The 12,677-nt window shown below is 39.6% G+C and overlaps 1 protein-coding gene across 19 annotated transcripts in view; it reads left to right on the top strand.

Annotated features, from left to right (window-relative positions):
- Positions 1–12,677, top strand: part of PUS10 (pseudouridine synthase 10) — a 71,150-nt gene that overhangs the window by 34,178 nt on the left and 24,295 nt on the right. For all 19 annotated transcript variants that reach the window (XM_055242730.2, XM_063617955.1, XM_063617948.1 and 16 more), the window contains 5 exons: positions 3,174–3,208; positions 7,122–7,233; positions 9,277–9,338; positions 9,663–9,708; positions 11,873–11,937. In XM_055242730.2, coding sequence (XP_055098705.1) covers positions 3,174–3,208; positions 7,122–7,233; positions 9,277–9,338; positions 9,663–9,708; positions 11,873–11,937 — 320 coding nt within the window. The remainder of the gene's footprint in view (positions 1–3,173; positions 3,209–7,121; positions 7,234–9,276; positions 9,339–9,662; positions 9,709–11,872; positions 11,938–12,677) is intronic.

A 12,677-nucleotide genomic window follows, 5' to 3' on the forward strand; every position in this document is an offset into this window, starting at 1 on the left:
GCTCCACGCGCAGGCATGGCTCCCTGTGAAGCTGAGGCTGGACCAGACATACCATAAACAGCTTCCACAGCTGACCTCGGGGAATATGGTGGCACCTGGAAATTTGGAGACGCTAGAAACCGCAGAGCCCTAAAGAGGGTGTCACAGCCCTGGCTCAGGGAGCTCCTAGGTCTGGGTTCCCGGCCACAGCTCTTCTCTTCCTCTCTCTTCTCTCCTTCTCGTCCCCCGTGGTGAGCAAGGGGCATGTTTCAGCCCTGTTTGTTTTACAGCTCTTTTAGCCCCACCATTTGTCAGGTCCCAAGTTCCTGTCTTGCGTCCGGGAAGAATGAAGTATGCAAACAAGTAGAGGATGAGCAAGATGAAGAGGAGCTTTATGGGCGTGGTGGCACGCGCCTGTAGTCCCAGCTACTCGAGAGGCTGAGGCAGGAGAAACACTTGAACTCGGGAGGCGGAGGTTGCAGTGAGCTGATATCGCACCACTGCACTCCAGCCTGGTGACAGAGCGAGACTCCATCTCCAAAAAAAAAGGAGCTTTATCAAGTGGTAGAACAGTTCAGAGAAGACCCACGGTGGGTAGGGTAGCTCCTCTGCATAGCCAGGGTGTCCTGATAAGTGTTCAGCTCTCAGCAGAGTAGCTCCTCTCTGCAGGGAGGTCGTCCTGTCATTTCTTCAGCTCTCAGCAGAGAGGGTAGCTTTTCTCTGCAGGCAGGTCGTCTGTCATTTCTTCAGCTCTGAGCAGAGAGGAAAGCTCCTCTCTGCAGGCGGGTCGTCCTGTCATTTCTTCAGCTTTCAGCAGAGAGACCCTGCGGTGGGTAGCTCCTCTCTGCTGCTGGTTGTCCCCTCATCTCTTTGGGTCTGGCTGAGTCCAGGGCTTTACATGGGCCTCGGAAGGGAGGAAGCGTGTGCCAATTGGTCCATGGGCAGCCATGGGTAGGCCTGGAAAAAGGACCACAAGTTCCTACTTCTGTCCCGGGGACTGGCAGCCCAGCCCCCAGGCTTCAGGCCCTCCCCGGTTTGAAGGTGGGGCTTCACTGTGGACCTGCCGCTTTCTGCCCAGGAACCTGTCTGCCTCCTGCTGCTGTTCATGGCGCCCTGGCTGTTCTTGCCAAAGGGTGCCTGCAGGCCAGCACCAAACTGCCCTCAGCCCCTCCTTGGCCTCCCTCCCGTGCTTGTTGGTGCCCAAAGTCCACAGGGGGCTGAGGCAGCATGGGGCTGGAGTGTCAGCACTGCCCTGAGTGTGCACACACCTGGCTGGGCTGCGACAGTGCCCAGGCTCGGCTCCAACCTTGCTCCGAGATTGGTGCAGGCACTGGGAGCAGGGAGAGGTCAGGCAGCGGGAGCAGACACCTCCAAGCCTGTGGGGGCAACGGGGGGCCTTCCCGGGTCCCTGAAAGTGCAGAGATGCCTAGGTCCGCAGCCGCAAGTTGAGTGGGACTCCAGGGACTGCCTGCCTCTTTGCGTTTTCCCCACAGCAGAGGCCGCCCCAGCCAACCCCGTGCAAATTAACCCGACGCTGTCAGGGCTGGACCCACGAGTCCTGGCTGCGCCTTTGGCCGGGTGCTCGTGGGTTCCTGAGATGGTGACGGGGAGCGAGGCTGAGGCCGGAACGGAGTCTTTGGGCCTGAGAACAGGTCCTGGCCGGCCATGCGAGAGCAGAGGTGGCACAGTTGGCTCCCTCGGGGATGTGGAGCACAGGGGTCCCACCGCCGCCACTGCTGCTCCCACAACCCCTCCTGCCGCCACCGCCCACACCTCCCCGCTGCAGCAGGCATGATGGCAGCGGCCACTCCGGACGGTCCACACTGCCATCACTGGGAATAGGTAGTGCCCAGTTAGCGATTAATTTATTCTACTTGGCTCACGTCTGAAAGAATTAATGCAGCTAATCTTTCCAAGTGAACATCAGTCTTTAGGAGTCTATAGAGTACCCTACTGGTCATTTGAAGGAAGTCCTGTTAGTTTAGGACAGGTCTACATATGAACCACAGCATATCCATAAATTAAGCCGTGTCTTGAAGTGGATGTGAATGATAATCGTTGGCCTTTTTTTGTGACACGTAGAAGCAGACTACATATGGCATTTTATTGACTTATACAATGTTTCCGTCATGTTTACAAAATGCTGTGTGCTGTGGGGGACATATCGTTATCTTTCTTTAAGGTGAAAGCTGTGGGAGTCTAACAGGAAACAGAAATCTCAGTGTCAGTCACTTACTATGCAAAGCATTTGGCATAAATTTCTTTTCTTTTTTTTCTTTTTTTTTCTTGAAACAGAGTCTCGCTCTGTCTCCCAGGCTGGAGTGCAGTGGCGCGATCTCGGCTCACTGCAAGCTCCGCCTCCCAGGTTCACGCCATTATCCTGCCTCAGCCTCTCAACTAGCTGGGAATACAGGCGCCCGCCACCACGCCCGGCCAATTTTTTTGTATTTTTTTTTGTTTTTTAGTAGAGACGGGGTTTCACCGTGTTAGCCAGGATGGTCTCGATTTCCTGACGTCATGATCCGCCCACCTCGGCCTCCCAAAGTGCTGGGATTACAGGCGTGAGCCAGCGCGCCCGGCCGAGATTAAATGCGGGTTGGGCACGATGGCTCACGCCTGTAATCCCAGCACTTTGGGAGGCCGAAGCGGGTGGATCACTTGAGGTCAGGAGTTCGAGACCAGCCTGGCCAACACGGCGAAAACCTGTCTCTACTAAAAATACAAGTTAGCCGAGTGTGGTGGCGGGCACTTGTAATCCCAGCTGCTCAGAAGACTGAGGCAGAAGAATATCTTCAACCTGGGAAGCAGAGGTTGCAGTGAGCTGAGATCCTGCCACTACACTCCAGCTTGGGTGACAGTGAGACCCGTCTTAAAAAAAAAAAAAAAAAAAGAAAGAAAGAAAGAAAAAGAAACACTCATACCTCATTAATGAGAAATAGAAATCTGTAAGGAGGAGGGGGATATCCCGGCTGAATTCCTAGGCCACAGTAAACTAGCATTGCAAAATAAAATCTTACCTCATTTCTGATTTTAAATGAGACTGAGGTCACTGGTAAATTTTTGAATACTAACTCATCACCTAAAAAGGGGAGTTTGATTAAATAGTTAAGCACTTCAGTAATGATATTGAGACTTAATTTCACTGAACACGTTTCCCCCTTTTCTCTTTCTGGGTGTGACTAAATTGCCTACAGCATGCTGCATGGTTGCTGGTAAAACAGGAAATGGGGTAAGTAATTTAGGTAGGGAATTTTTACTGCCATTCAAATACAAGCTACCTGGTTCTTAAAGCACTTTTACTACTACAATCTCTATTTTTATAGTGCATTCACTAGCTACTAGAGAAATTAGCACAAAGAACCAATTTTTATTGTATACATTTAGGGTATCAATCTTGTTTCATTAGTTTATTTGCATAGCATATTAGTAGTTTATTAAAGCAGATTCATTTTTGGTATGTTTTAATATGAATGTAAATACATGTTTTATATGCATTAGGCACTTATGTAATATAGTTTGGGCAGTTATTTTTTAAAAATAAATTTTATTTATTATTATTATTATTTTTTTTTGAGATGGAGTCTTGCTCTGTCACCCAGGCTGGAGTGCAGTGGTGTGATCTCAGCTCACTGCAACCTCCACCTCGCTGGTTCAAGCGATTCTCCTGCCTCAGCCTCCCTAGTAACTGGGATTAGAGGAGCCTGCCACCATGCCTGGCTAATTTTTGTATTTTTAGTAGAGATGGGGTTTCACCATGTTGTCCAGGCTGGTCTCGAACTCCTGACCTCAGGTGATTCACCCGCCTCGGCCTCCCAAAGTGCTGGGATTACAGGCATGAGCCATGGCGTGCAGCCTAAAAATAAATTTTATATTGGTCTTAGAAACTAAACTATAAAACTATGTCATAAAAGATAAAAAGCAAATAACTGGTGGAACAACAGTGAGTTTACACATAGGTAAGACATAGAAAACATAGATTCACAATCCTTTATCTGAAACCCTTGGAGGCCAAAAATGTTTTGAAATATAAAATTTTTGGATTTTTAAAATGTGATATGATGTTAGAGATCATGTATATAATTTCCTTCCCCCCCAGGGTCTGGGGTGGTACTACATAATCAGACATACTAATATTTCTGCAACAAAACATATGAATATTCATAGTAAGTTTGATAAAGTCTCTAAATCACCTGCTTCAAATCAGGATTTGATTCCCAACTGAGTTTAAAAATTGTTTTTAATTCTCCAGAATATTTTGGCATTTGAAACTAAAACATACCAGTATAAAAAAGGGCCATGTGACTGTTGGCAGTACCTATGTACTCTGGAGAGAAAAATCCAGGAAGAAGCATAAATTTCTATTTTAGAATCTCATACTTGGTAAAGTGACTTATAGAAAAATAATTAATTCGGCTCTTTTGTTTGTTTTGTGTTATATATCTGCATTTTCAAAAGGGTAATAACTACATAAGGTTTGGAGATTTCGTTAGATTTTATTAAATTAGTCTCAAATGGTTTAGATTCTGGTCTAATAAAACTTGATCCTATGTTTTTAGAAATTTGCTAGCATAGTCAGAAAGCATGCTTTTTTCTAAATGTTTTCAATTTATATCCATGTTGCTAATGAGTTACTGTTTTTTTTCTTTCTTTTCTTTTTTTTTTAGATGTAGTTTCGCCCCTGTTGTCCAGGCTGGAGTGCAGTGGTGCAATCTCAGCTAATCGCAACCTCTGCCTCCCGGGTTCAAGCGATTCTCCTGCCTCAGCCTCCCAACTAGCTTGGGATTACAGGCGTGCACCACCATGCCTGGTTAATTTTTTTTGTATTTTTAGTAGACACAGGGTTTCACCATGTTGGCCAGGCTGGTCTCTTAACTCCTGACCTCAGGTGATCCACATGCCTCGGCCTCCCAAAGTGCTGGGATTACAGGCGTGAGCCACCGCTCCCAGCTTTTTATTTCTTATCAAAGGATTTTAAACTAAGTGTAGTTCTTCCAAAAGATTCTGATTGATATAGGGATAATGGAACAGAAAAAAACACAGGTCATTGGTTTTTTTCCCTCAGTGTCCCTAGTTCATTCAGGGTTGAAAAGATTGTGGAGGAATTGCTGTTAAAGAATTGATTTAGGGAATTTACAAAAAAAATTAATTGCCTTGCCTATTCTGGTTCATCTTTTCTTTAGAATGGCTGTTGTGTTGTATCTACAGCAAAAGTGATTGCAACTGACACCCTCATAAGCACTTATTTGACAGAGAAGAGAAAGAGAAGTGTAGTTACTAAGTATGAAATGGGGACTGAATTTACTTTAATGAGTACTAGTCCCTCTAAAGGACAATCAGATATATGCTAGGGACCTCTGTGAAGATATTTAGCCCAAATTGTTTTAGGAAAGTTATTAGCTGCATTTAACTTTCAGGATTGGAAATCTGGCATTTTGAGTATTATATTTGCTTTATATATAAGGATGAGGTTTCCAAGCTGTCTGTTAACCTTTTCCTCTGGCTCTATAATCTGGAGGGAAAAAATACCTGTAGTTGAAGTTTTTAAACTGGACTCAGGTGCACTAAATATATGTCAAAGACTGTGAAGGATTTAAAACACTGGTTTTCTTAAATAATGTTTTAACTCATTTTTGGGATTCGCTGTTGTAACAACACTTTGGACTTTCCAGAATCTAAACAATTTTAAAAATTGTTTCCATTCTTGTGTTTTCTGTTTCAACGTTTATTCTTTAAAATGTATTTTCATATATTATTTACTTTCAACTGTGATGCTATTTTGTGCAATATTAAATAGTTGAACTGTTAACACAATATCAGGATAGTCTTTTAAAATACCTAAAATCTTTCTGATATTCAGAGAATTAGGAACAGTTTATGAAGCTCACACAGTTAGTATTTGAATAAGTTCTTGAATGTAGAGAAATAATTTGATTATTTGTCAGATGTAGAGTTTATATGGGTATTTCATTGTTAAATCACAATCCCAAAGCATATGAAAGCTCTCTCTGTAACAAGTTGTATTCTCAGCTGGATAGAGAATGGGTAGATCAACTACTTCTTTCTTTTTTTTTTTGGATAAACTATTTCTTATTTTGCATTTTTAGAGGAATAGTGATCTGCATACTCTTTTTTTTTTTTTTTTTTGATCAACTAAATTCAGCCATTAGCTTAATTACTTTTTGTTTTTAACCTGTGGTTAGTAGTGTCTTTTGGTCTTAAATTACAATGGATGTTGCCTATAAGGAGTAATTTCTATCAGTGAAAATTGGGCATTAAAAGGGATGATGCATAAGTTGGCCCTTACATCTCTTTCATTAAAAGCAGCCCTATAAATAGCCATAAGGCTGGTTTGAAGTTTTAATTATTTGAATGACGTGGACTTGTTAGTTTGTTAGTAATATCCCAGTGTTCTCAGCAGAGTAGAGGAGTTTTAATAATACCACACCATGTTTTTCATCCCTTTTATCTCAAGTTCTTTTCTATCACAATTTTAGATTACAAACTAAAGCTATAATTTATAAAAGGGACTTCCCAAAACCTATTTATTGTCTCATGAGTATATTTTGGGGGAATGTCAAATATTTTTCAGCTATTTATCTGATAATACATTGATGAACATTTCAGAACATTGATACTTTAGGATTTAATATTTCTTCTTCAGCAGTAAAGTTTTTAAAAAAGTACAACTTTTACGTTGATTTCCCAGAAGTAAGCCCCATTTTCAACAAGAGGGGAAAAGCAAGCATTAAAATGTAGATGTGATTATTGTAATACACAGTTTTATAGTTTGTGAGCAGTAAACAATCATCTCTATCCCATCTTTCTGTCTTCTGATGTATAAATCCTGGAATCTGGCAACTCTAGCTCAGAAAAACCCATTAGTGTGCTTTTGACTTTGAAGCTTTAAAAATTGTGTTATATGCCATTAAAAAAAGTAATTCCATGATTCTACTAGAGTATAAGGTCCATGAGGTAAGGAATTTTTGTCTGCTTTGTTCTCTGCTTTCTATTTAATGTGTAGAATATTGCCTGGTACATACTAGGCACTCAATCAATATTTTAAAAATAATTGCATAAATTCTTGCCTTTAATAGAAAAAGTAAAGTTTTTCATGTCAGTGAATTAATTTTTATGTTATTCAGAAAGCAGAGTCTGTCGCTGGGAAGAGATGACATAGTTCAGCTAAAAGAAGCCTACAAATGGATAACTCACCCCCTGTTTTCAGAGGAACTGGGTGTTCCCATTGATGGAAAGGTATCGGGTCAACAGCATTGTTCATTTTATTCTCTGATTTTACTAGTTTTACTTAATTATATGGCAGGATTTTGGTTAGCCAAAAAAACTTCTTTTTAAATAATCCAGTGAAGGATTTTTAAGCTTTTAAAATGTTAAATTCTGATAGTCTTAAATTGAAGTCAAAGCATTTCTTTTTTTTTTTTTTCTCTAAGACTTCTTTATGACCGAAGACACTTATGAGGGTACCAGGTGCCCTAACTGACCTTAAAAGGTTAGAAATGAATCTTTGCCTTTAATGTATTTATAGTTCAATTGGAGGAACAGACTTGATGCAAAGCAACATATAAATAACTGCAAGCAAATATAGAGTCAACTCTGGACTATTTAATTTTGGTTTATCTGTGGCTAATCTTGTTTTCAAATGCATGGACAGAACCTATTCAACTACAATGAGTATGGGCTCAATCCTACCTTGTTGGTATCTCAAATCCCCCTGTTTACTTTTAGGCAGTAACTGCCTTTGAAAACAGAACATTTCCCTTTTCCAGAGCAGACCTTACCTCAGTCTCTGAAATGGGTTGACTTTCAGGGAAGACTCAACAGACTTCCAGGTGTGAAAACAGGAAGGTCATCTTAAATCAGATTTTAATATTATGGCCTCATTGCTTCATCATTTTGCTAGAAGGAAATTCCCTGAATATCAGATACACCCCTATTCAAATAAAATCACAAAACCATCTACTAAAGCTAAACAGTTTTTCAAGACCATTCTGAATTATGCAGTAATATTTCCTTCTGCAAGAATATGCTCTGTTCTGTAAACTGAATATTGAGAGAATAGAGAATAAAACCACTTCACAGATATCATGAAGAGGAAATGAGGTAATGAAAGTATTTTGGAAGTTAGAGAAGTCATTAATGCAAAATATTTTTACCTCAAATTTCAGTTTTGAAGCACAAATAATTTTACATGTCATATCAGTGAGAACAGAAAATAGAAAACAAAAGATGTGGGTTGAGTGAAGTTTCCCTGAATAAAAGGAATGCATTGTTCATTTTAATTATTGTATAGATTAGAATAAGGAGCAAAAAAAAAAAAGCTATTCATTATTGTGATTCTAGAGTAGCTAATTGGTCTACTAACTATCCAATGAACTCAGTAAATATAAAGACAAAATTGCAACATAGTATGGCATTTTTAGCTATTCCTCCCCCTGACCCCTCCCCCATAGGGAATTTTGTATATTCTCCATGGAGGTAAAAGTATAAAATCATGCTTTTTTGGTGTACAAGGATGTTCTTGTAGCGTTTTTTTTTTGTTACAGAAAAATTTTCTACAGCTTAAATGTCTGACAGTCCCTAGAGTTGAAAAGATTTCCATGATATAATATTAAAGCAATTTTCCAAAAGCATGTCTTAAAAAATAATACATATACATTTATATTCACAAAAATGCCTAGAAAGAAACATCAAATTGTTAATGGTTCTGCTTCAGTGGCATGGGATTGAAAAAGTATCTCGTATTTGATCATTTTATAATTTATGTGTATAATTTTTGTAATAAAACAAAAAAAATTAAGATCTGCTTTTAAAACTCAAATCCATTAAGACATTTGAGCACGTTAAAAAGAAGCTTCATATGGTTTTTAGGGATCTGAATAGTATGTTTTTTGCCTTGCTAATAATTCAAATCATAGTATTGGCAGAATAATTCTTCATTTCTCTCCGTTATTATTTATTTTCAATTCTGTAAATTCTCATTCATCTTTACACCTAATTTACACATTTGTCCAAAAAGTATACACATTTATTTTAAAACTTTTTTGGTAGGATCACTAATGACTGAGTTTTAGAAGTTAAAAAACAAAAAACAACAACAAAAAAAACTATTTCCTTTACAGCTGCCCTGATAACAAGTTGATTTGAGAGCAGTAGTATTTCCAGTTTTTCTGGTCATTCTTTTCTGAGCCAATCTCTGAGAATTAATTTCTATTTCCATTCATAAGTTGTTAGATGTTAGTTTCCTTTTGCTCATTTTTAAACTGTCTTTATAATTTTTAGAGCTTGTTTGAAGTGAGTGTGGTCTTTGCTCACCCAGAAACAGTTGAGGATTGCCACTTCCTGTAAGTTGCCATATAAACAACGTCAATGGTGTAAAATTGTTAATGCTGTTTGGTTTTCATGAAAATAGTATTGCTTCTCTTCCTAATAAGGAAGAGGAGAACTTGTTATGTCTTAGTAGGTTTAAAATGTGCCCTCAAAAAAATAAAATAAAATGTGTCCTTGAACATAGTTCCTGGGCAAACCGATATAGCTCATACAGGGACTCATTTTGTCTGCTCCTGATGTCCTGAGTTTAGCAGCCATTTTGTATGAAATATATTTGAATTATATCTACCCCAAAATAAACTCATTAACCTTCTATATTCACTTGAATTTTATTTTAGAGCTGCGATATGCCCAGATTGTTTTAAGCCAGCCAAAAACAAACAGGTAAGGAAAGGTTCCCGCTTCTTACTCTTGAGTGAGTTTTGTCTGAGCTGAATATTCAAATTTCCAACATAAAGGATATGCATCAGAAACATGGCAACTCTATTATACTAAGAATCAGTCTTTAAATGTTTCCATTTGCTACATTAATTTTTTTTTTCAACTTTTTCAACCTTCACCTCTGGCTAGGAAGTTGTAGCACACAAACATCCTCATGTTTGTGTAGTGTCTAGATTGTTCCCCTGACGATGTTAAATTTAGAATCAGTGATTCAGTGATGTTACTATTACTCATTAAATTCGTTTAGATTTTAATCCCCCAAATTACATCATCTGGGAAAATCAATGGTAAGTATCAGTAGCATTCCAAACTTTCAGCTAATATCCATTTTCCAGAAATTGATGTTTAGAATATATAATTCAAAGTAAGTTGTTTTATTTAGGACAGTCCTGAATTAACATGGCCTCTTTCTGGCTACATTTGCAAAAAGGGCATTTTTATTCAAACTCTTCTTTATCATCTTAATGTTAGCTAATCTTCATGTTAACGAACAAGTTAGTTAACATACACTCTTAGCTCGTATCATGTCAGGATAGAATTATGTGGTGTGATATTGGTCATCTTTCACGCATCAGTTTCGTAGGTGGTTTGGTACATAGACTTAGGCATTCCTACAGTTTTACTGACATTCATTTTGTTGTTGTGATTGTTAAAAAAAACATAAGCTCATTGTCAAATGTACATCTGTTGGTTGTGCCTCTTGCTTTGACTAATTGCTGGGCCTTTTAGAGCTGGGAGAAAGAAGTTTGTAACATTTGCCTAATGCCCTGTGCAGAAATAATTAGAAATGCAGACCAAGCCGAAAGCAGCACCTCCCTACTTTTCTCATATCATGGCACATCTAAAACATGCCATGTTTGTTCAGCACCCTGAGCTTAACAGGATGGAGTTGCTTCAGATTGGCAGCAACAGGCCTGGGGTTTCCACTGTCTGAGGCCCTGCCCAGCAGCCCTTCTGAACTAAAGAGATCAACATCTTGGCACAACCATAGTCCACTGCTTTGCCACGCCAGTTGGGAAGCTCTGCCCAAATAACCTGTAAGATGTATCTATATTGAAGACCTGGTTTTATTTTATTTACCCTTAAGGAAATATAATAATAGGCATCAAGTAATAGGATAAGGAGATTTTTGTTAAAGCATCATAGACACTACACCATTTGGCCAGTGGGAGTTGTAGAGTCTCAAGTATAGTTTTCTTGCCTCATGGCTGGGAGCAAATTGAATGACCTTTTGAGATTTTTTTCAAGCCTAAGATTTCATATCTTATCAAACAGGCACTTAATTTTCAGTTGTAACCCTATTGTATCTTATAGAATGCCATAGTGTTCCCTAGAATATGGTTTTGAAAAAATTATTCCTTTGGTGATAAACTGTTGAACTGCCTACACTGTAATCCTTTTCAGTCAAATGTGATTTCTCCTAACAGAAGAACTAATTGTGATTTATCGTGGTAAGCCATGTATATATGCACTAATTAGTTCTAGTATGTCTACCTTGCAGTTTGGCTTTTCTTATCTTAAAAAATCCAAGTGGAACATTTGTTGTAGATGCCCTTCTGTTCAGTACAGTGGATTTACTTACTCTGTGGCTGGCGAGTGAGACTGAGTTGCTAGATGCCAGGGCAGGCAGGCTGGCTCTGCTTTACCCCTTACCCTGGCAGCCAACTCCTAAATTACATACTGTGGCCTCTGAAGGGATATAGGAAAGAAAAGGTAGCTGAATCAATCTAAGTTCTGGTTGAAGTCAAGGGAAAAAAAATTAAATCACACTTCCTACAGTGTCATCATGTTTTGTATTTGAATTATACCATAATTTGAGAGAAGTGGGACAGTGTGGTGAAGAAGACCTGTTCTGCTAGATCTGCCTGTTATTATAGACAAAGACCAGATTGAAGAGAAGGGTTACAGAGGTGTGCCAGTTGCAGAACTGACATGAATGCTTAAGTTTTATTTATTTTCTTGAAATGCTTAAGTATTTCTCCATGTTAAGTATATGAAATGATATAATGAAATGATACAATTTCTCCAGCCATGTTCTGTGTTTCACGTCTGATGTTTTCTTGTCTGGATAATAAAATGTCTTTTCTTCTCATTTTACCCTATATAGTCTGTATTCACTAGAATGGCAGTTATGAAAGCCTTGAATAAGATAAAAGAAGAGGATTTCCTTAAGTAAGTAGAAGTTTAGAAACAAAGAAGCATCGTGAAATTTTAGAATAAAGGGAATGTTAGAGATAAGCTGGATTATCTCTGAAACAAGATGATGTATTTCAGGGGCCAGGATTGTGTCTTAGTCATTGTTATCTCTCCAACCCCTGGTGCAGTACCTGGCATATGTGGTGTTCAGTAAATGTTTGTCAAATTAGTATCAAGTCTAACGTCTTTTTTAAAAAAATACTTATTTATTTATTTATTTTTTTGAGGTGGAGTTTCACTTTTGTTGCCCAGGCTGGAGTTCAGTGGAGCAGTCTCGGCTCACTGCAACCTCTGCCTCTCAGGTTCTAGTGATTCTCCTGCCTCAGCCTCCCAAGTAGCTGGGATTATAGGCATGCACCACCACTGCCCGGCTAATTTTTTGTATTTTTAGTAGAGACAGGGTTTCGCCATGTTGGCCAGGCTGGTCTTGAACTCCTGACCTCAGGTGATCCACTCGCCTCGGCCTCCCAAAGTGCTGGGATTACAGGCGTGAGCCACCGTGCCCGGCCCAATCAAGTCTAACTTCTTGATCTTTTAGAAGAGGGTAGTGTGTCCAAAGAGGGAGTTGACTTGCCTAAGCTAGTAATAGAGTAGACCTGGAGCCAGATGTCCTGACATTCTAGCCCAGTGCTACGCCCATTACATCCTTAGTCCTGTATTTCCTAGTATCGTTCATCTCCAGAAAAGGGAGAGGAAGGCTGATGAGTTTCCTCACT

Source organism: Symphalangus syndactylus, chromosome 14 (genome assembly GCF_028878055.3).
Source record: "Symphalangus syndactylus isolate Jambi chromosome 14, NHGRI_mSymSyn1-v2.1_pri, whole genome shotgun sequence".
NCBI classification, from domain to species: Eukaryota; Metazoa; Chordata; class Mammalia; order Primates; family Hylobatidae; genus Symphalangus; species Symphalangus syndactylus.